This window comes from Caretta caretta, chromosome 5 (genome assembly GCF_965140235.1).
Source record: "Caretta caretta isolate rCarCar2 chromosome 5, rCarCar1.hap1, whole genome shotgun sequence".
NCBI classification, from domain to species: domain Eukaryota; kingdom Metazoa; phylum Chordata; order Testudines; family Cheloniidae; genus Caretta; species Caretta caretta.
In genome coordinates, this window is record NC_134210.1 from 26890541 (window position 1) to 26910951 (window position 20411).

Consider the following 20411-nt stretch of genomic DNA (forward strand, 5'->3'; position numbering starts at 1 on the left):
GTCTGCCAAATCAGACCTTGATGCCTCTACAAGGGAGTAATGTTGTGTAAACTTATGTACTGAACCCCACATAGTTGCCCTACAGATCTCAGAAACTTACACGTTTCTTAAAGAAACCACAGTAGCTGGCTGGGTACTGATGGTGCTGGCTCTAATCTTTACCAGTGGATCTACATTGCTAATTCGTAGCATATTCTGATGCAATTGCAAATCAAGTTATTTAACTTCTCGGTTGATACTGCCTGACTCATCATCATATCTGCAAAAGTTCCAAATAATCTTGGGAAATTCCTGAACATTTTAGTCCTCTATAGATAGAATGATACCCTAAGCATATCCAAGGTGTGCAGCCTGGCTTTCCCTTAGTTGGAGTTGGGTTTAGGAAAAAGGAAGATTACTTGATTTAGATGGAAGTCCAAGATTATTTTTGGCAAGAATTTAGGGCAAGGCCTAAGGAGCACCTTGTCCTTATGAAATACAGCATGCAGTGGATCAGCCTGAAGGGCCTGTATTTCTCCTCTCTCTTGGGCAGATGGGGTATAGTCTATTACGTTTTGACAATTCTAAACTGTCAGTCCTCTCAGTATTGGAAGAAATCTCAGGTATGTCCTGTGAGATGGATGGATTGTTATGTGAAAATAAAAAACTTAGAGTTTGAGAGCCGTAAACTAGTCATGGGAAGCCAAGGAGAGGACTAGAGAGGCCAGTGCTTTATCATCCTGAACTTGAAGTGGTAGATGAAGGCATTTAGCAGCTTCAAGTCTAAAACCGGTGCCAGCCTCGCCCCACCATGTTCTTTAGATTTAGACAGTTACAGCAGTTCTTTGGATCTAAGAAAATTATGAGTACTAGAATCATTATCTGAAACATAAAGGATCATGAGATCGGGACCTTGGAGAGCAGCTAGGTAATGCTCCAAGGCGGAAGAAGAGCATGAGTATTCCTCTTCTAGATGTGGAGCTATGTTAACTGGAGTTTCAGGAAGAGTCACAGTCTCTGCCCTGACCAGCACCAATGAAATGCTGAGTACTATAACATTATCTGCTATCAGTATGACGGAGGATAGTTTCACCACAGCGATGATTTGGGCTGAGTTGAAATCATAAGATTGCTCAGAACCATAGAAGTTTTCAGTACCAGAAATGATGGTACTGTGGGAGGACTAACTGAGGCTATCAGTACTGGTAATTAGAACTTCAGTACCAAGGGAATGGTATTGTGCAAACACAATGACTGGTGCTTCTGAGGGTGTCAGTGGGACCCATTCTGGGCCTTGAACTACCTTTTAAAGAGGCAGGATGAGATTTCTGCCTTTTCACACTAGGACCACTTTCTTCTTGCTAACTCTCTTGGTTTTACTAGTCTCAGTCTCTTAGGATTATGTCTACAAAGCAGATGGGAGATGTGATTCCCAGCTCAGGTAGATGTACATGTGCTAGCTCTTCTCAAGCCAGTGCTCTAAAATAGCAGTGTAGTTGCAGTGGCATAGGTAGCAGAATGGGTTAGTCACCCGAGTATAACCCTGTCTGAGGTCCTAGGTGTGTACTCAGATGGCTACCCTGAGCCGCTGCAGCCACACTGCTATTTTTAGCATGCTAGTTCAAGCAGAGCTTGCGCGTGTACATTTACCAGAGCTGGGAATCACACCTCCCAGCTGTTGTATAGACATACACTTACACGCATAAGCTGAGGGCTGTGCCTGAGTTTGCATTCAATAAATGGATAATCTGCAAATGGCACATTTATCAGGAATGTGCACCTTACTGATGTGTCATTAAACAGCTTCACCGCATCACAAGAAGGGCAGGTCTTGAAACTAGGAGACTTCAGTTCAGTCATAAGGGCTAGTTACCAAATTACCCCAAAAAATTGCCTTTTTTTTTTTTTAAAGGGGAAAAAACCCCTAACAACTAACCAACACTAAACTAACACTAACTACCAACTAATATTTATATACAAGGGAGAAATTAGCTGCTCGTTGTCTAAGCCGCTAGGGTTCTAGCTCACTGCCCTTGGCAGTAAGAAGGAATTGAGCAATGGTTGGGCCTGCTCCGTTTTTTATGCCCTCAGGTTGGGAGCAGGTGGACACTCTGGGCACAACAGACATAGCTGGCCAAAAGAATCTGAACTTGAGTGCATGTGCACCAGAAGTGCAATACATATGGACAAGCACTTGTAAAATTAGGATTGAGAATCTAGCCTTTCAATTCTGCCAAAAGAATTTGTCAACAATTATTCACAAGTTAATATAGATTCTTCTTTATAGGGTCAGATTCTCATTTCACTTGTCTCGTAGCAAAACGTAGATCAAGGAAAACAGAGATCTTGGCATCTTTGTATTCACATAGTAAAATTTCCTAATCAGTTGGAATCTTTGAGGAGAGAGATTATAAGCGTTAAAGAATTGGGAGAGCTCTAACATAGATCAGCTTGCTTCAAAGGAATTAATGTCATCACCACCAATTCTGATTATTTTCACATTAATTTGCCCCAATTTATTGTCTATGGATTTCTTTATACTACACTACAGTTTGGTTTTCAGTAGCACAGATCGCCCTTGACAAAGTTTTCTCACATTTTTATACACTTAAAGAAGTCTCTAACATAAGATCTGTTCTAGTAATTTGACATTATGAAATTTTTTAATCTTCAAGTTAGTACATTCTCTGAATAATATGAGAAAAAGGCCATCTCTCCCGCCCCCCTCAAAATAATCACAACTACACACAGAAATTGGAATAAGAGCTGCAAAGCAGTATAGCCCAGTATACATATCAGTCTCTAGAATTTTAGTTAAAAAAATTAAAATAAATGGACCGACATTACTAATTCATTTGTAGTCTTTAAAAAACAAGCATGATTAACTCATTTTCTAAAAAATTGTAAATATATAATTACAACCTATATTTTAATATACTAATATTTTAAAATTATACAAAAATATAAATATCCTTCTGAGTTATCAAAAACTGCACAAATTTTGAAAGATTTATAACAGACAGCACTGCAGAAGACACTGTATCTTGATATACTTTCAACCAAATGCAAAAGTAAATAAATAAAGCCTACCTAGATAGTGCCCTTTCACATGCAACTTCTCATCCCTTGTTCTATTTTCCAACCATAAGTTACTTATTCAATTTTATTATACACATACCTATTGTTTTACAAGAAATATCATCAAAGCAATGGTCTCCAGAAGATGCAGGTCTAAAGAATATTGTACTAAATTTGGAATAATGAAGCAAAGTTTTAGGAAATGAACTTAATGAAGGAAGAGTGCCTTTCATTCGAATCTATAGGCAGGAAAAGAAAACAAAAATGTTATAAACTGAGAGCAATTTTATTTGTGACAATTTAGAAATTAGCAAATTACCTTTGTAAGTGCTTACTAGTTAAAAATTTTATTATTCAGTTCATCTGTAGGTGAAAATCCTAATGAAATCACCTGAAGTTTTTTGTATCAGAACTGAATGGCCCCTTTAACTTACTGACAGAATATTGCCACAATCAACTATATTTCCAAAGGCCTGCTTTCTATTTCCTGTAATGCAATGGACCTGAAACCCAGGTTAATTTTTTTTAAGGAATTTTTAAATTTATTTTTTTTAATTTTCATCTAATACATGTACAAGCTATGACAACTACAATGCTCTATTTAATATGATAGAGTGAATTACCAGGGTGATAGAACTTTAGTATAACTACTGTATAAAACAGCTAAGAAAAACCTGAGTTGCTCTGTTTCAAAATCTTTATCATTATATTATAAGGCTTAATTTTAAGTCAATGAAATCTAAATAGTTGAGATTAAAAGTCTTATTACATGTGTACTTTGTGCTCTAGATGGCTGAAAATTTGCAGCCAGTTGCCAGTCAATTATTGTGGGGAACTTCTACGGCCTGTTATTCTGGAAATCAGATTAGATTATCATAAAGGTCCTTTCTGGCCCTGGAAACTATATGAATCCATAAGGTGTTAATAATTATTTCTAAAGCCCCGAGTGGTCTGGAACTGAATGGTCACTTCTTTCCCACCTCCAGTAATAGCACTAGTTATTTGTGAGGCCAAAACATTGGACCCCCCACTTGTTTAGGCTCCAGTTTCCTCTGGAATAAACTATGAGAAGAATATAGACAGCAGCTATCTGAGACTGAGACTTATCAGACTAGGAAGGAATTAAAGTGGATATGGGTATCTCCCTCAAAAGAGTCACCCTCTAATATTTACTACAGATAATGGAGTTAAAAGTAAACAAGTTTATTATTTACCTTTTGCATTACTTTTCTTGCCCATTTCAGTTGTACAATATACCACTGTGCCACAGGGCAGGAACAACGAGCAGCCCGGAAGAGCAGCATAATTCGCTGAAGGACCCCAGACACCTTCTGACGATAATCTCTCTCAATTTTTAAAGGAGAGTCATTGTAGTCTTTCTGAGAAATACAAAGTTTAAGTACAAGACAATAAGCCCAATAGTTTGGGAGGACATAAAGAATTAAGGAATTGAGCTACACATGAAATATCTACTCTTCAGACCATTTCTCTTAGTCTTAAGAGCAGAGATTTCACTAAGTAGAAGGAAAAACTGAAAGGAGCTTTTCAAAGAGGTTTCTTGCTGTTAGGGTGCCACACAAGTAATTGGCTGAAGATTTTTTGGAAGAAAAACTGAATTAGAAGGTTCAAACTAACATTCATGCAACTTCTACTAAATACACTTACTTCACTGAGAGAAGCTGGTTGAGGACAGTATAATGGTGGTGCAGGAAGATATAGCCCATCAGGCACTAAACCACACAATTTTCTGCTGAGGTCCTTGGCAGAGTCTATCAAAAGCTGAAATGTGTCTGAGAGAATGTCTGCATCTGCCATAACAGCTGCTTTCAGTATTTCTTGCACTGAACCAAACAGAACATTTGCATTTTCCTCTTCAATGGGATCTAAAAAATACCAAGAATTTAAACCGATATGGTAAATGCATCAATTGATGCAATGCTTTCTTCTGAAATTAATAAGTAGCATTACTGTATTTTACATTCATTTTTCCAGAATTTATGAATAACTCTATTCATAATTCATATTCATATTCTTTCTTTAATATAAGATTTGAAAAAGTGAATAAATGTAGTGTTAAAAAAATTGCTTCTAATGCTTAATAATTAACTCTGGTTGTTTTTTGCTATTCAACGTCTCCCACAAATCTGGATGTCTGGACTGCTCTCCTTTCTCTGCAGCTCATGGAGGTGGATCAGTGTTTTAGTGCTGAGATGCTGGCAGACCAGGTGCCAGGTCTTGCCAAGGCTGGAGGCATCAGCTGAACACTGACAAATTCATAGCTGGAAATCAGACCAGCTCATCTGTATGCTAGTAGTGTTTAAGATAGATGTTAGACTTGTAAGGATGTGTTTAGACTCTATAAGATGCTTGGTTTCAGAGTAGCAGCCGTGTTAGTCTATCCGCAAAAAGAAAAGGAGTACTTGTGGCACCTTAGAGACTAACAAATTTATTAGACCATAAGCTTGCATGAGCTACAGCTTACTTCATCGGATGCTTGTCACTTGCTGCATGCATTAATCTTAACTTGCAATGTCCGTATCCCATATTGTAAGATAACATGTAAATTTTGCTTTACAATTATAAAAATGCCTGCTCTGAACTTCTGAATTGTCAGGAAGAGTGGTACCCCCTGCCCACCAAGGAGGACTATCAAAACTAAGTGAGCCATTGTGAAGCAACAAGATTTAAAAAATAGGTTAATAGCCCTTTCACACCCATAAAGGTGCGAGGAAGCTTGTCCTATATCAATTTGAATTCTGGAAGAGGAAAATATAGATAGGTATCAAGGTTCCTCCCCCACTCTGAACTCTAGGGTACAGATGTGGGGACCTGCATGAAAACCTCCTAAGCTTACTTTTACCAGCTTAAGTTAAAACTTCCAAGGTACAAATTAATTTTATTCTTTGTCCTTGGAATATCTACTGCCACCACCAAACTCTAACTGGCTTTACTGGGAAACGTAGTTTGGACACGTCTTTCCCCCCAAAATCCTCCCAACCCTTGCACCCCACTTCCTGGGAAAGGTTTGGTAAAAATCCTCACCAATTTGCATAGGTGACCACAGACCCAAACCCTTGGATCTGAGAACAATGAAAAAGCATTCAGTTTTCTTACAAGAAGACTTGTAATAGAAGTAGAAGTAAATAGAAATAAAGGAATTACTCCTGTAAAATCAGGATGGTAGATACCTTACAGGGTCATTAGATTCAAAACAGAGAATCCCTCTAGGCAAAACCTTAAGTTACAAAAAAGACACACAGACAGAAATAGTCATTCTATTCAGCACAATTCTTTTCTCAGCCACTGAAAGAAATTATAATCTAACACATACCTAGCTAGATTACTTACTAAAAGTTTTAAGACTCCATTCCTCATCTATCCCCGGCAAAAGCAGCATATAGACAGACACAGACCCTTTGTTTCTCTCCCTCCTCCCAGCTTTTGAAAGTATCTTGTCTCCTCATTGGTCATTTTGGTCAGGTGCCAGCGAGGTTACCTTTAGCTTTTTAACCCTTTACAGGTGAGAGGATTTTTCCTCTGGCCAGGAGGGATTTTAAAGGGGTTTACCCTTCCCTTTATATTTATGACTATAAGTGACATGAAAACTTTTCATCTCTTTGCTGTTTGGACTCTCACAGGGCTGGAGCTAGGAACCAAAACCAGAGATCCCCAGGGTCAACCTGGGTTAGCCTTAAAAGACATTCAGTGCTGACAATTTACTACAGCTCTGTCACCTTTTTGAACATAGACTATAACTCGTGTGTGTATATGTTGCCTGATGTAACCTTTATTCAAACTCTCATTTCTTTTTCCTAATTAATACTTAGTTTACTACAGGACTGGCTACAAGTGTTGTCTTTGTTGTGAGATCTGGGGTACAAATTGACATAGGGTAAGTGACTGGTCTCTTGGGACTGGGAGCAATCTGAATATTGTGTCATTTTGCTGTAAATGACCATTTATCATTAAGCTTGCCTGGGGTGGCAAGAAAGACTGGAGTGTCCAAGGGGACAGTCTGTGACTTCATGTTAAGACTATTCTAGTACTTCAGGAGTTCACATTTGTAACTGGGCTGATGAAATCTAATGACAGAACATAGCACCAGTTTGAGATGTCCGCCCTACTTTTCAACAGTCTGCCCTAAGGTTGGCACGCACGGTCGTGAATCACTCCAAACAGCGTGATAATGGCTAAGACAAAGAATACCATAAATCACAAATGCAAACACCACCTTGAAATATGGACTTCAAAGAGCAGAGCAGAATAAGGGATACGGATAATTTTACTACGAGATTTTCTGGGACATTGAACCAAGGGCAGTCTGATCTGGCTATGGGAGCCAACTTTGGCGTAGTGCAAAAAGATGACATTTTTTGTCTTGCTATAGGCCAAAGTAATACTTGCGTGTTCTGTAACTCTAGTGCCATTGCAATGATGTTTTCTATACTGTTCATACATTCACATTTATTTCAATGTGTCTTATTTTTATTATGCTCTAAATATGTACATTTGCCAATAAAGTATTTTATAGTCAAACCAAACTGAAGTGACTATCTGATATGTCTAGATCTTCCTCCCCAAACAAGAAGGAAGATATGGGCCATCTTGGGCATGGGAAAAGCCAAAAGAGCAACAGGATACTATGCAGTGTTGTTGTAGCCTTGTTGGTCCCAGAATATTAGAGACACAAATGGGTGAGGCAGTATCTTTTATTGGACCAGCATCTGTTGGTGAGAGAAACTTTTGAGAGCTTACAGAGACCTGAAAAAGAACTCTGTGTAAGCTCGAAAGCTTGTCTCTCTCACCAACAGATATTGGTCCAATAAAAGATACTACCTCATACACCCCGTCTCTCTATAGGATTCTAGGCACTTACAGTAGCTATCTGCGTATGTGGTGATAATAACTGTATCTTCAGAATGCTAAAGACATTTATTTTTAAAGTGAACACCTAGGATTTGTGGAATCAACTGGAATAAAGTTGATAGTAAATAGGATGAAACTATATTTTAAATGTACCTGTAAACTGTTTATATTTAGTACTTCCTTCATTTGATGTTTCAAAACTGACTGGCTGTCCCAAGAAAGACTGTAGTTTTTCCTGAAAAATTTGTGTTGGAGTCAAGTTCAAAGGCAGATGGAATTCCGTTTTCTCTGACCTGAAAGCATATCAAGAAACTATTAATTAATGACAAAGTAAAAACAAAACAAAACAAAAAATCTGTGGAGAAACTAAGGAAATTCTGTGGAAACATCTTTCCTTTTTCTGAAAAAAAACCCAAAACCTTCCATAGATAAAATTATTAATCTGAGGCACACTGGCTAAAATGCACATCTATTTAAATCTTGTATCTATTAACCTGGAAGTGTCTTAGGGGAAGGACACTACCTTCTCTGCTAAGTAAAATACTTGATAATACATGATACTATATAATAATGCATGATGATAATTCTGAGTTCCCTTATTTGAAAAAGCATAACTCACCTTAAGAAGTCACCACCACTTTGACAGTACAGATTATAGGCCACACCTATTGAAACGGACATTTTCCAGTCTCCAAGTTTGTGTGCTAGCCACACAGCCTCTGGAATCAGTCCACCAACAAAGAGCAAATCAAGAGCATATTCAGCGGTCCATACAGAAGAAAGTTTCTGGTCTCTAACAGCACTGGCGACCACAGAGTGCTGTAGTGGAACAACTCGAGGGAACCGGTCTATGAAAGAAAAATATGTTTTTAATAATGTTAATTACATACCCTGCAGGTTAGTTAAAATAAATTCAGAGTTTTTAGTTTATAGTGTGGCATTTGATCACACCACCTTGTTGTGTAACTGATCTTTTATTACCTTTGTAACATGGTATATGATTTTTAAAAGAATAATATGGGGAAGATCCTCAGCTGGGGAAAGTTGTCATAGCTCCATTAAACTCAGAACTATGACAATTTTCACAAGCTGAGGATCTGCCCCCATAGGCTTTCCTCTATTATCAAGTATCCTCTCCCTGTCTAGCACTTACAGACAGACAGAACAAGTTGCCTCTTAACCTTCTCTTTGCTGAGCTAAATTCAGTGCCTCAAGTCATTGTAACAGAGAGTTCAGGTTGACTAACCGTGTCTTGTACCCTTCCAGAATGTGGAATGCATGTATACTTAAGCCTCTAAAAACAAGAAAGTAACTTAAGATACACACCACCCCTACCCCTGCGACTTTTACTCTACTCCCTACAGTAGACAAGAGCCATTGGGGATATACGGAAAGTACATTTCAGCAAGGGGTGCCCTATATGAGCAGGCATAAGGAATGACTATGTTAATAAGTTATTTTATTTGGTGCAAAGTGTCCCATCGAACTGTATTCTCTCATTCATTTCCATAGATTCCAACTGCCCTTCACTGTGTGAGAGACAGCTGTATTGACTGGTGCAGGGATTACTTGCCGTAGGTTGCCATAGCTCACTCTGTGAGATGAAGAGAGGTATATCTGCACCCAAAAGGTATCATGCACTGCTTATTTCTGTGCTGAGTTAAGTGGATTGTGCAAGCCACAAGTCTAGTCTTGCCATAGAGATTTGTAGCATAAGAGAAAGGGGCTCTGCACAACCCACAGCATCAGGGGAAGATTGCAGAAGTAGAAAGTTGCCCATTAATCTTAATTGGGTGTTTCCAGTCAAGGTGTTCAGAACACCATGTGGAGTTGAATACAGACCGACTCAACCTGACAGGTGTGAAGTGATCCATTCACCCTGTGGGGGTGCTCTTCTCTCCACTCTCCCAAAGTCTACCCCATCCTCTGTTGTGGAGTACCTATTTTTGAGACAAGGCATGTGAGCTTTACAGCAATGTGAATATAAAAATCAGCTCCTTATTGTGAGGGATGCGTCTGAGGAACTAACCCCAAAAGTAGCACCAAGAAGCATACCCCTGCAAATGTCATGGCAAACCAATACTTTAAATAATATCACTATGCACATGACTGTTAGAGTATTTTTAAAATTACAAGCTCATAACATCAGGAGCACATGGTATGATTACATTACCCTAATGTTGCTTACTACATCTTCCCTTTAGTTAATTAAAACTATTTTCCTTGACAATACTTCCAAAGTGAAAACAGAGAATGCATGTGGATGTTAGAGCACTTTGAAATATCAGGTCTTAAACCAGAAACTCTGCTCTCAGGGCCAAACTTCCCAAAAAAACCCTTGCAGAATGCAGGCAGAGAGTACCTAATGTGCAAACACACATTCCCAGAAAGCTGCCAAGGGCAGGACTAAAACTCACCCTAGAAGGTGCTGCTTGGATTTAATGGCCACAGCATGTCAGCTTGAGTCAGCCAGTTACTCTAATGTCAGGCTGCTTGGAACACCACAGCTTGCAACAGAGCCCCAGTCCTTTTGCACATGCACAAATTATTTTCTCAAGCCACACTGTAGATTCAATTTATATCCTGAATAAACTTTAATATACTGCTTCTTTCCCCAAAAGGGTAGTGTGTATCAGACAATAGCTGAGATTTATCCTGATTGGGGGATATCAAATTGAGGAGGGGCAGAACCAGAGTTTGAGCCCCAGATGTGTGTAAAAAAAGGCATTGCAAGAACTGTAAAATTTTGATGTCATATTATTATAGTTTTCAGGGAGGGCTGTATCTTGGGAAACCCTTGTTCAAACAATCTCAAATTTGGATCACTAACTACTCTGGATACCCATGAGGCACAGCAATTTGCAAAACAATCCAAGTAAGTATATGGATTATAGAATAAACTGAGAATACTCTGTACTATAGTTTTTTAACTATGACATGAGAGCTTAAATATTTAAACATGAAAATATTCTCAGCAATTACCACAGCTACAAAATATTTGTTTTGCTGGCACAAAAAATATTTGCAAAAATATCTTAAAACAAAGTATAATTTTATCCTGAATACTAGTAATTATAAAAAATAAAAATCACATATCTAAAAATACTTACCCTTTTAAAGTTAGGCAACATTAACACATAAATAAAAACATAAATCATAACACTGAATCAGAGCCAGTTAAAATATTTTTTGTTTAACAGAATACCTTGGTTGATGTGAAGTGGAGGTAGAATATCAACTTTATGTGGGGGAAGTATATAAAGCAGCTGATTAGTGAAGTAGGCAGCCATGAATCGTGCCATGGACCGTATTACTGCCACTGCAGCTTCAGGATGAACATCCCTTATCATCCACAGTTCATATTGAGAATGTTCAGCATCTAAGAGAGAGATATCTAATTAAAATGTTTTTGACAATAACAAAAAAATTGCTATAAAAATGTAGCGCTAGAACTGTTTAATTATAGCCAACACAACTGTTTGTATTGAATAAACAAACTGTGGCCCTACTCATTTCCCCTGACAGTATTCCTGAGCCTTTTAAAACAGAAAACATAGAAGCCTCTTACTACTAATGACTAGTTAGTAACAATTCCCTTTGAAGATTTCTTACAACTATAGATGGGCCCAAACCACTAAGTTTATATCTGGGACTGACTCTGAACTTTCCCAAAGTTTTGGTTATTCAGATCTAGGACTCTGATTCAGCCCTTTATAAAGCAAGGGGCTTAGTCACAAAATTTTTATCCATATAAGAATACAAAATGTTTCCAAAGTCTGTGTGTTTGGATTTAGGATTGTGACCAACTCTGATCTAATACATTACACACACACACACATAATATACATACATACATACATACATACACACACACACACACACAGTCCACTAAAGTCAAAAGAAGTCTTCCCACAAACTTCTGTGATTTTGGATCAGGCTCTAAAAAAAGGAACTTAATCATCTCACACACAAACTATAAAATTATACAATTAAAGCTGTCTTCCAAACACTCACTCTAATTATTAGAGATTAGACAGACGTTCTGCAGTCAAATATTTTTAAGAGACAGAAATACTGATTCAGAAGTGGGGCATTAAGGAATTAGAGGCTGAAGAATGGAAATTAAGAAACTCTCAGCTTCTGTCAGAATTACACAGAAAACCCATTTTCCATCCCTGAAGAAAAAAAGATGTATTCTGTCTGCAGGGAGCTCTTAGAATTTTTTGAAGGGAATCATGGAGTCAAGTTCTTACAGGGGCATACAAGTTAGACACCAGGTTATCTAAAGAATATAAACATACATTAGTAAACGGATCAGATTTTTTTTTTAAAACGTGATAAACATACCAGAAAAATCTTCTCTCTGCCTTACAGACAGCCGAGATCGTCTTAGTATCTCTCTCACAAGATGATCGCTCAGCCCCTGAGCCTCACTTAAGTCATAGTGATACAGGTGGCAATATAATATAGCAAGATAATACCTAGTTTGAAGAAACTGTGTCCTCTTTTCTCCTACATTATAAAAGGAAACAAATGCAGAATTGTATATTCAAAAGCAAAGGAAGATAAATATAGGTTCAAAGAGTCAGTCACACACACACACTCCCAGAGAGGGAGTTGCAGCTGTAATCCAGTATGCAGAAAAACAAATGAGCATAAAAAAAGATGCAGAAAGGCTCAACATAGCAGATGCCCCTCACCTGAAATTGCCTCTGTGTAAACATGATACACCTAAGGATCCATAAGTTATAGAGGAAGCAGAACTGGAGGGCAGACATTCTAGAAGATGAGATCCTATTGCAAACCAGTGCATTATCAGTCAGAAATGTGCATGGGAGTTAATTCTCCTCGAAGTAAAATGTAATACTGTTGCCAAAAAAAAGTGAACATCATTCTGGGGTATATTAGCAGGAGTGTTGTAAACAAGACTTGACAAGTAATTCTTCCATTCTACTCAGCACTGACAAAGCATCAGTTAGAGTAGTGTGCCCAGTTCTGGGCACCACACTTTGGGAAATATGTGGGCAAATTGGAGAAAGTCCAGAGGGGAGCAACAAAAATGATTAAAGATCTAGAAAACATGACCTACAAAGAAAGAATGAAAAAAATTGGTTTGTTTGGCCTGGAGAAGATAAGACGGAAGGGGGACATAACAGTCTTAAAGAGTGTAAAAGGTTTGTATCAAGAAGAGGAGTGACAAATTGTTCTCCTTATCCACCAAGGACAGGACATGAAGTAATGAGGTTAAATTGCAGCAAGGGAGATTTAGATTAAACATCAAGAAAAAATTCCTAACTATAAAGGTAATTAAGCACTGGAACAAATTAGCTAAGGAAATTGAGGCATCTCCATCATTGGAGGTTTTTAAGAACAGGTTAGACAAATACCTATTAGGGATGGTTTAGATAATACTTAGTGCTGCCTCAGTGCAGAGGACTGGACTAGTTGACCTATTGAGATCCCTTCCAGTTCTACCTTTATATGATTCTATCATAGCTCAAATCATGTCAGACTTCCATTCCACCTGACCCCTCTGCTTTTTCCTTCCCTCTTCCAGCCCTGCCCTCTCCTTTCCATTTTTGCATATTTGTATATTTTTTTTGCTATTATTATTTTTATTTTTATATTTACCCCTACTCTAACAAGTTACATCTCTGTAATACTGTCTGACTTTGTATTAGCTGGTCTTGAAGCTTTGACAAGTGTAAAGTTGTGTAACTGCATAATTTTATTGGATATCCTGTGAAATGTGCAGTATTTGGTGACAAATACAAGCTGCAAGTAATTTACCTTTTTGCATTTTTGTTTCTTTAGGAAAATTAATTTTAAAAAATCATAAAACCTCCTATATAACCGCTGTCCACTCGGCATACCTGAGAACTATTCCTCTCCTAAGATATGAGTGGCTGTCCTCAAAAGATAGCCATGTAAAGATTCTGGAGCACTTCTTTACTCCTTTCTATGCTCTATAAATACAACAGGGGTAAACAGCAGGGGAAGAGAAGAGCTATTTAATCTAGAGGACAGTGCTGCTACAAGAACAAATGGATATAAATGGGCCATACATAAGTTTAGGCTGGAAATCAGAAGGAGGTTTCCAACCATCAGAGGTTTGAGGTTCTGGAACAGCCTTCCAATAGGAATAGTGGGGTCAACCTAGCTAGTTTTAAGATAGAGCTTGATAACCTTATGAACAGTATTATCCAATGAGGTTGTCTGCAATTCTGGGAACTGGACTCAATGAACCAGGAAGTCCATTCCAGATAGTCTACTCGCTCACCAAATGGATTTTCAGCAGAATTTTTTATTTAAAACAAATTCCCCCTTTAACTTTACAACTTCTGTAGTAATTGTCCTTTGGTTTTTCAAAAGTACTTAAAAGTCTTTTGGACTCAATTTTTATTCCTGAGCAAATTTTGATTTCAGGATAACTCTGGAAAATAGGTATCTTTTACAGAAGTGCTAGCAGCGTGTTAACTACAGCAGAGAAGTATGAACAGCCTTGTCAGAATATTGTGCAAACATCTGAAAAGATGAACACGACACCATTTTTCCCTTGCCTTTTGCTTTGGTTTCTTGAAGAGCCCTCTTCCACAGATTCACAGATTCTTCATATGAGCCTAGAAGAAACTGTTCCTCACCTTTAAAAAAAATACAATATAGTCAACAAAGTATGTGAAGTATTCACATCTTTTCACACATACAAACACACAAATATATATCTGTTTCTATTTCAGTTCAAATCTTTGCCTGTTATTAAATATATGATTTTTAAACACTATATCAGAGAAGCTGTCATAAATGGTAGCACAATTCCACAGCAGTGACTACATGTGCAAATTTCTCAGTGGCTGGAAAACCACTCTTATTCCAGACAAGTGACTATTTGGGAGAAGGGGGGTGAAAATAATAATTCTGAATTACAGACTTTTTTAGGTTAAACATTTTTGACTGCTAAATCACTATTAAAGTGGAATTAAAATTGGTTACAACCTCTTTCCACAAAGCTTTCATAAACTAACTTTTCAGCATACTAACAGTAAATTCCGAAATGCTAAGTCAGGGGAGGCCAACCTGTGACTCCGGAGCTGCATGCAGCTCTTCATAGGTTAATATACGGATCCTTGCAGAGGCACTGACTCCGGGGCTGGAACTATAGATGCTAACTTTCCAATGTGCTGGGGAGTTCTCAACCCCCTGCTCTGCCCCAGGCCCTGCTCCCACTCCACCCTTTCCCCCGAGCCTGCCATGCCCTCGCTCTTCCCCCTCCCCACCACAGCCTCCTGTGCACCGCGTAACAGCTAATCGCATTGGGTGGGAGGGAGGTGTGGGGAGGGAGCGGGAGGCACTGATTGGTGGGGCTGTCGGCGGGCAGGAGACGCTGCAGGTTGGAGTGGAGGGAGCTGATGGGGGGCTGCTGACATGTTAGTGTGGTTCTTTTGCAATATACATTGGTAAATTCTGGCTCCTTCTCAGGCTCAGGTTGGCCGCCCCTGTGGTATGTGTAATTAAAAACTTTATGGTTCAAAAACATATAATATCTTATTCATGGCGATAAGCATTTCCCGTTACTTTTTCCAACTTTCACATCACCTGCTTTGTTGTTTTAGTAATAAATAATAGCAGCTCAAATTTACATAATATTCCCTTTCATTCCAAAGGCAAATCTCCCACTGAAGTAAACTGGATTTTGCCTACATGAGAACTATAGCGCCCTATCTACACATAAATGAAATGTTGTGAGGTAATGGGTGAAAGCCAGGTGAACAACCAGCATAACAATGGGAGGATGGAACCTTTTTGCCAAAGACACCATTATCAGCAAACTCCTACGCCAGAGGAAAGTGGCATGGAACTTTGAATACAATCTCTGTAAGATCTCAGCTGAAAAACAAACATACAGTGAAGTGCCTGGAACTCCATTTATCTACTTCAGAAGAGACAAAACTGTCTCAACCTTGTCAGGATTCAGATTTGTGGTACCAGGATGCCTAAGTATTTCAAATTGATTCAGCAAACTGAAGTCAGTGGAGTTTTTCCATTGAGTTCAACAGGTTTTGGATTAAGCCACTAAACTATACGAAGAAATATTGTTAGCCATAAAATATTACGATGCTTCAGTTGTGAGTCCTCAGAAGTTTGATGAATTCCAACTATAATTATCTCAGCAAATAAATTACAGATCAAGTCAGTTATTAATTACAAATAAGTTGTACCTAATCTAAAATTCAGTCCATACAATTGTCATCTGATTACAGTTCCTTCCAATGTACTAACCAATCACAGAATTGAGCTTCTGGGTTTGTTCCAAGGTCTCTCCTGAAGACTGCAGGACTGCCTGTATATGACCTAGAAGTTGTGCAACAATGGATTCTTCATGCGCAATCTTCATTTCAGTTAATGGTTTGCCATCCTTAGATATTTTTCTGTTTAGTTGAGTCCGATACCAAAGCACTTGTTTATATAATAACCGCCACAATATCATCAACCTGCAGATCAAAAAGTAGTACACTATCACTAACAAAAAAATACAGGTTAGTTGAAACAGAGGGATAATTCTGTCTTATTCCTCAAACTTACTTGTTATTTTGTATATTATATTACAGCTAAAGTAATATTTTCTTGAATGTTTCCACCATAATTTGATTTTCAGCTCTATATTTCCCAATTATAATTTTTTCATTAATATGTTCATATATTTTCTTGGATATTCTTAAGAACCATATTTTATGTATTGTTTTCCTTTTGTTTACTAAACTTATTGTGCAGAATGTTGATTAATAATTTACAGCTTTTAGTGTTCAGAAGAATCATACTAACTCATGTACCCAGGTGTTGCTCCCACACTGTTATTTGTTCTATTGAACTCAGTACAAACATAACAGTACCTTTGTCAAATAAACAAATATATGACACTGTATTTCACTCTAATAGCATGGAATTACTATGCCTGCTTGAATAAATTACCACAATCTTTTCAAAGTATACAGTGGTGATGAGATAAAATGCTGCTGTAATTCTTCTCTAATAAAACAATGAGAAACTAATTAAATCCCATTTTTAAAAAGTTTTAATGCACATTAACAGTCATACCTGTTTTCTGGCTTTTCATTGAGTTTTACTGTCTGAGGAGGTATCTTAAGCAGAGAATTCAGTGAGCGAAATTTCTGAGCACTGCTCCCATCAAGAACTTGAAAAATAGGCACAATCAGGGAGTCAAGCTCTATAGTAGTGTTAACATCGGAGGATGCAGACATTATCTCATAACAAGGTGTGAATTTCCCATTTAGACTATGTGCAACCATCTTCAGCAAACAGAAGCACCCCAAAAGGTATTCTGAGAACAACTGATCTTGGAGCTGAATAAGCATCAGTTTTACAGTCTGTGATGTCAGCTTTACCAAATGCCCAACTGTCTGTCTGTCTCTCACATCCCAGTACAGGACAGTTAAACACTGCTGAAAATGTTTTAAGATGCAATGCATCCACAGATTATATTTTTCAGACTGGTTTAAAAATGCATCATGGTTTAGTAAAGAGCTTTTACTGAACTGGAGAATGCTGAAAAGGTGGGTAATGCAGCCTACTGTGTAATTCAACAGCATATCTTTTTCTTGCACATTTTTTGAAATCCCTATCCCCCAGGCGGCAAGAAGGTTTTTCTGAATTGAATTTAGTTCCATAGATAAATCATCTTTTGCATCAGTATCATCTTTCGCATGAACAGTGTCGAACATTGATGCAAATTCCAACCGGCCTTGATCAGCTCTACTGAAAAATGAATTTGGTCCCTGGCTGCAGAAAGTAGAAGAGTTATTTTGAAACTGCTTGTCATCATCAGATTCCTCTTCATAATCCTAAATCAAAGGGAAAAAACACACATGTAATCTGATTTGTGTCTATTTTCTTGAAAGCAAGGCTAATGAAGGGGCACAGTGAAGATTAACAGGCCTTATATACGAAACCTCTATGCATTCTAAATAACCTAACATTCAAAAAGCAATTAGCACAGAGTGTGTGTCTGTGTCTCTGCCTGTGGACTCTACTCCCCACTCCATTTGCTGCCCCAAATAATAAGGATGGAGCTATATAATCTCTCTGACCCAATGGTCCAAGAACCATTCTGCAAAGCACAAGATATGGTGGCTCAGAATGCGGGTAAAGAGGAATTTGCTTCTACAGAAGATATCCTCAAAAAAAGTACCCAGCAGATTTGAAAGGCTGCATGGTGAGTTTGACATACAGCCATTTTTCCTAAAGAGATGTTAAGATCTATGAAGTACACAAGTAGCAATACATGTCAAAGCTTAACACTCAGAATAGATTTCTTTGTTACAGTTCAAGGTGCAATTCCCAACTGAACTAGATTTTGAACAGCAACAGAAAGGGACTAAACAATATGCATTTGATTAGCATGCATTTTTGGAAAAGTAAATTAATTTCTGAAAAAAATCATTTGTTTTAAGAAGATGTTTGAAAACCATTAACATCCTGCTAAAATGACTGATAAGAAAATCAATGCATTTTCTAGACCCTACAAGCCAAAATAAAATTAAAATTCTTCCTAAGAATTTGTTTAATGCAAAATCATTTAAGCAAATTTAGTAAGAGTAGAATATTCAGAATATGACTTAAAAAAGAGCTCAGGTTAATTAGATTTTTTTTTCCATATTCAGAAATTAGATCAGATGCATTAATTATACAGTAAATACAAAAGTGCTGTTAAATACCTGTAAATCTGCTGCTTTCTCACTCAGTTCTGCTGTTTCTTCTTCTTGCAGGAATTTTGGAATGGTAGAAAGGGTAGAATTTTGGTTTCGATGCTGTTTCAGTAGGCTAGTTTTTAAAGAAGACAATGATCGCAACTGCAGCCTTTTCCCTTTCGACTGTAGGAGACAAAAAGTAAGAGAAACTACCTTAATATTATTACATATTTGTCTGTCTCTGGTAACACCCACAACATGCTAGATACTTTCCAAACATAAAAAATTATTCCTGACCTAAAGAACTTACAATATGAGAGCCAAACAGGCAAATACACAAAGGGCTATGGGAAAGGGGCAACACCACCAGTCAATTGTTTTTTTCCCCTACATATCATGGCAGAAGCGGGTCTTCAGGAGGGATTTAAATGCATGGAAATAACAGACTGACGGACATAGTATGGATATTCTATGTATACAAGGCAGTGGGGAAGAAGGTGCAGAAATGCTTGTGGGAGAAGTGGATCACCACAGATCACAGTGTGCGCTATGCCTTGTACCCCTTCACAGTCCCTTGTGAGTGCATCATTCCTAGTAATAGGATTGGGGCTCCACTTCCCTCAAAAGAGAGTCCTGCAATTCTGTCACTCAGACTGCATACTAGGCTTCAGAAGGGCCTATTTTGCTTGGCTTCTTGTACAAGTCTTCTGTCAGGAGCTCTAACAAGAAAATATATGCAATGACACAGCTCAGCCTCTTCAAAATGAAGTATTATTTATTAGCCAACAAGAACACAGTATTCAGAGAAATGGGTTACAATAACCAAGAAGGTTTAAACATAACTATTAACCAAACTTCATTCTTTCCTTAAAAAGAAAAGGAGTACTTGTGGCACCTTAGAGACTAACCAATTTATTTGAGCATAAGCTTTTGTGAGCTACAGCTCACTTCATCGGATGCATACCGTGGAAAGTGCAGATCTTTTTATACACACAAAGCATGAAAAAATACCTCCCCCCACCCCACTCTCCTGCTGGTAATAGCTTATCTAAAGTGATCACTCTCCTTACAAGATGTATGATAATCAAGGTGGGCCATTTCCAGCACAAATCCAGGGTTTAACAAGAACGTCGGGGGAGAGGCGGGGGGTAGGAAAAAACAAGGGGAAAATAGGTTACCTTGCATAATGACTTAGCCACTCCCAGTCTCTATTCAAGCCTAAGTTAATTGTATCCAATTTGCAAATGAATTCCAATTCAGCAGTCTCTCGCTGGAGTCTGGATTTGAAGTTTTTTTTGTTGTAATATCGCAACTTTCATGTCTGTAATCGCGTGACCAGAGAGATTGAAGTGTTCTCTGACTGGTTTATGAACGTTATAATTCTCGACATCTGAATTGTGTCCATTTATTCTTTTACATAGAGACTGTCCAGTTTGACCAATGTACATGGCAGAGGGGCATTGCTGGCACATGATGGCATATATCACATTGGTGGATGTGCAGGTGAATGCGCCTCTGATAGTGTGGCTGATGTTATTAGGCCCTGTGATGGTGTCCCCTGAATAGATATGTGGGCACAGTTGGCAACGGGCTTTGTTGCAAGGATAGGTTCTTGGGTTAATGGTTCTGTTGTGTGGTATGCAACAGAACACCAGCAACCACATACCAAGTATAAAAAGATCTTCTACACTTTCCACAGTATGCATCCGATGAAGTGAGCTGTTGCTCACAAAAGCTTATGCTCAAATAAATTGGTTAGTCTCTAAGGTGCCCCAAGTACTCCTT

At 38.1% G+C, this 20411-nt stretch overlaps 1 protein-coding gene across 17 annotated transcripts in view; it reads right to left on the minus strand.

The window, feature by feature from the left end:
* The window catches only part of CPLANE1 (ciliogenesis and planar polarity effector complex subunit 1), a 180046-nt gene that overhangs the window by 112389 nt on the left and 47246 nt on the right, over positions 1-20411 (minus strand). For all 17 annotated transcript variants that reach the window (XR_012668393.1, XR_012668392.1, XR_007356612.2 and 14 more), the window contains 11 exons: positions 18654-18809; positions 17017-17780; positions 16201-16412; positions 14484-14564; positions 12271-12435; positions 11129-11302; positions 8543-8771; positions 8077-8216; positions 4723-4940; positions 4272-4436; positions 3158-3296 (listed from right to left, as the gene is read on the minus strand). Coding sequence is in view for 14 of the 17 variants with exons in the window: in XM_048849585.2 (XP_048705542.2) it covers positions 3158-3296; positions 4272-4436; positions 4723-4940; positions 8077-8216; positions 8543-8771; positions 11129-11302; positions 12271-12435; positions 14484-14564; positions 16201-16412; positions 17017-17780; positions 18654-18809 (2443 nt within the window). In the remaining 3 variants the exon portion in view is untranslated. The remainder of the gene's footprint in view (positions 1-3157; positions 3297-4271; positions 4437-4722; positions 4941-8076; positions 8217-8542; positions 8772-11128; positions 11303-12270; positions 12436-14483; positions 14565-16200; positions 16413-17016; positions 17781-18653; positions 18810-20411) is intronic.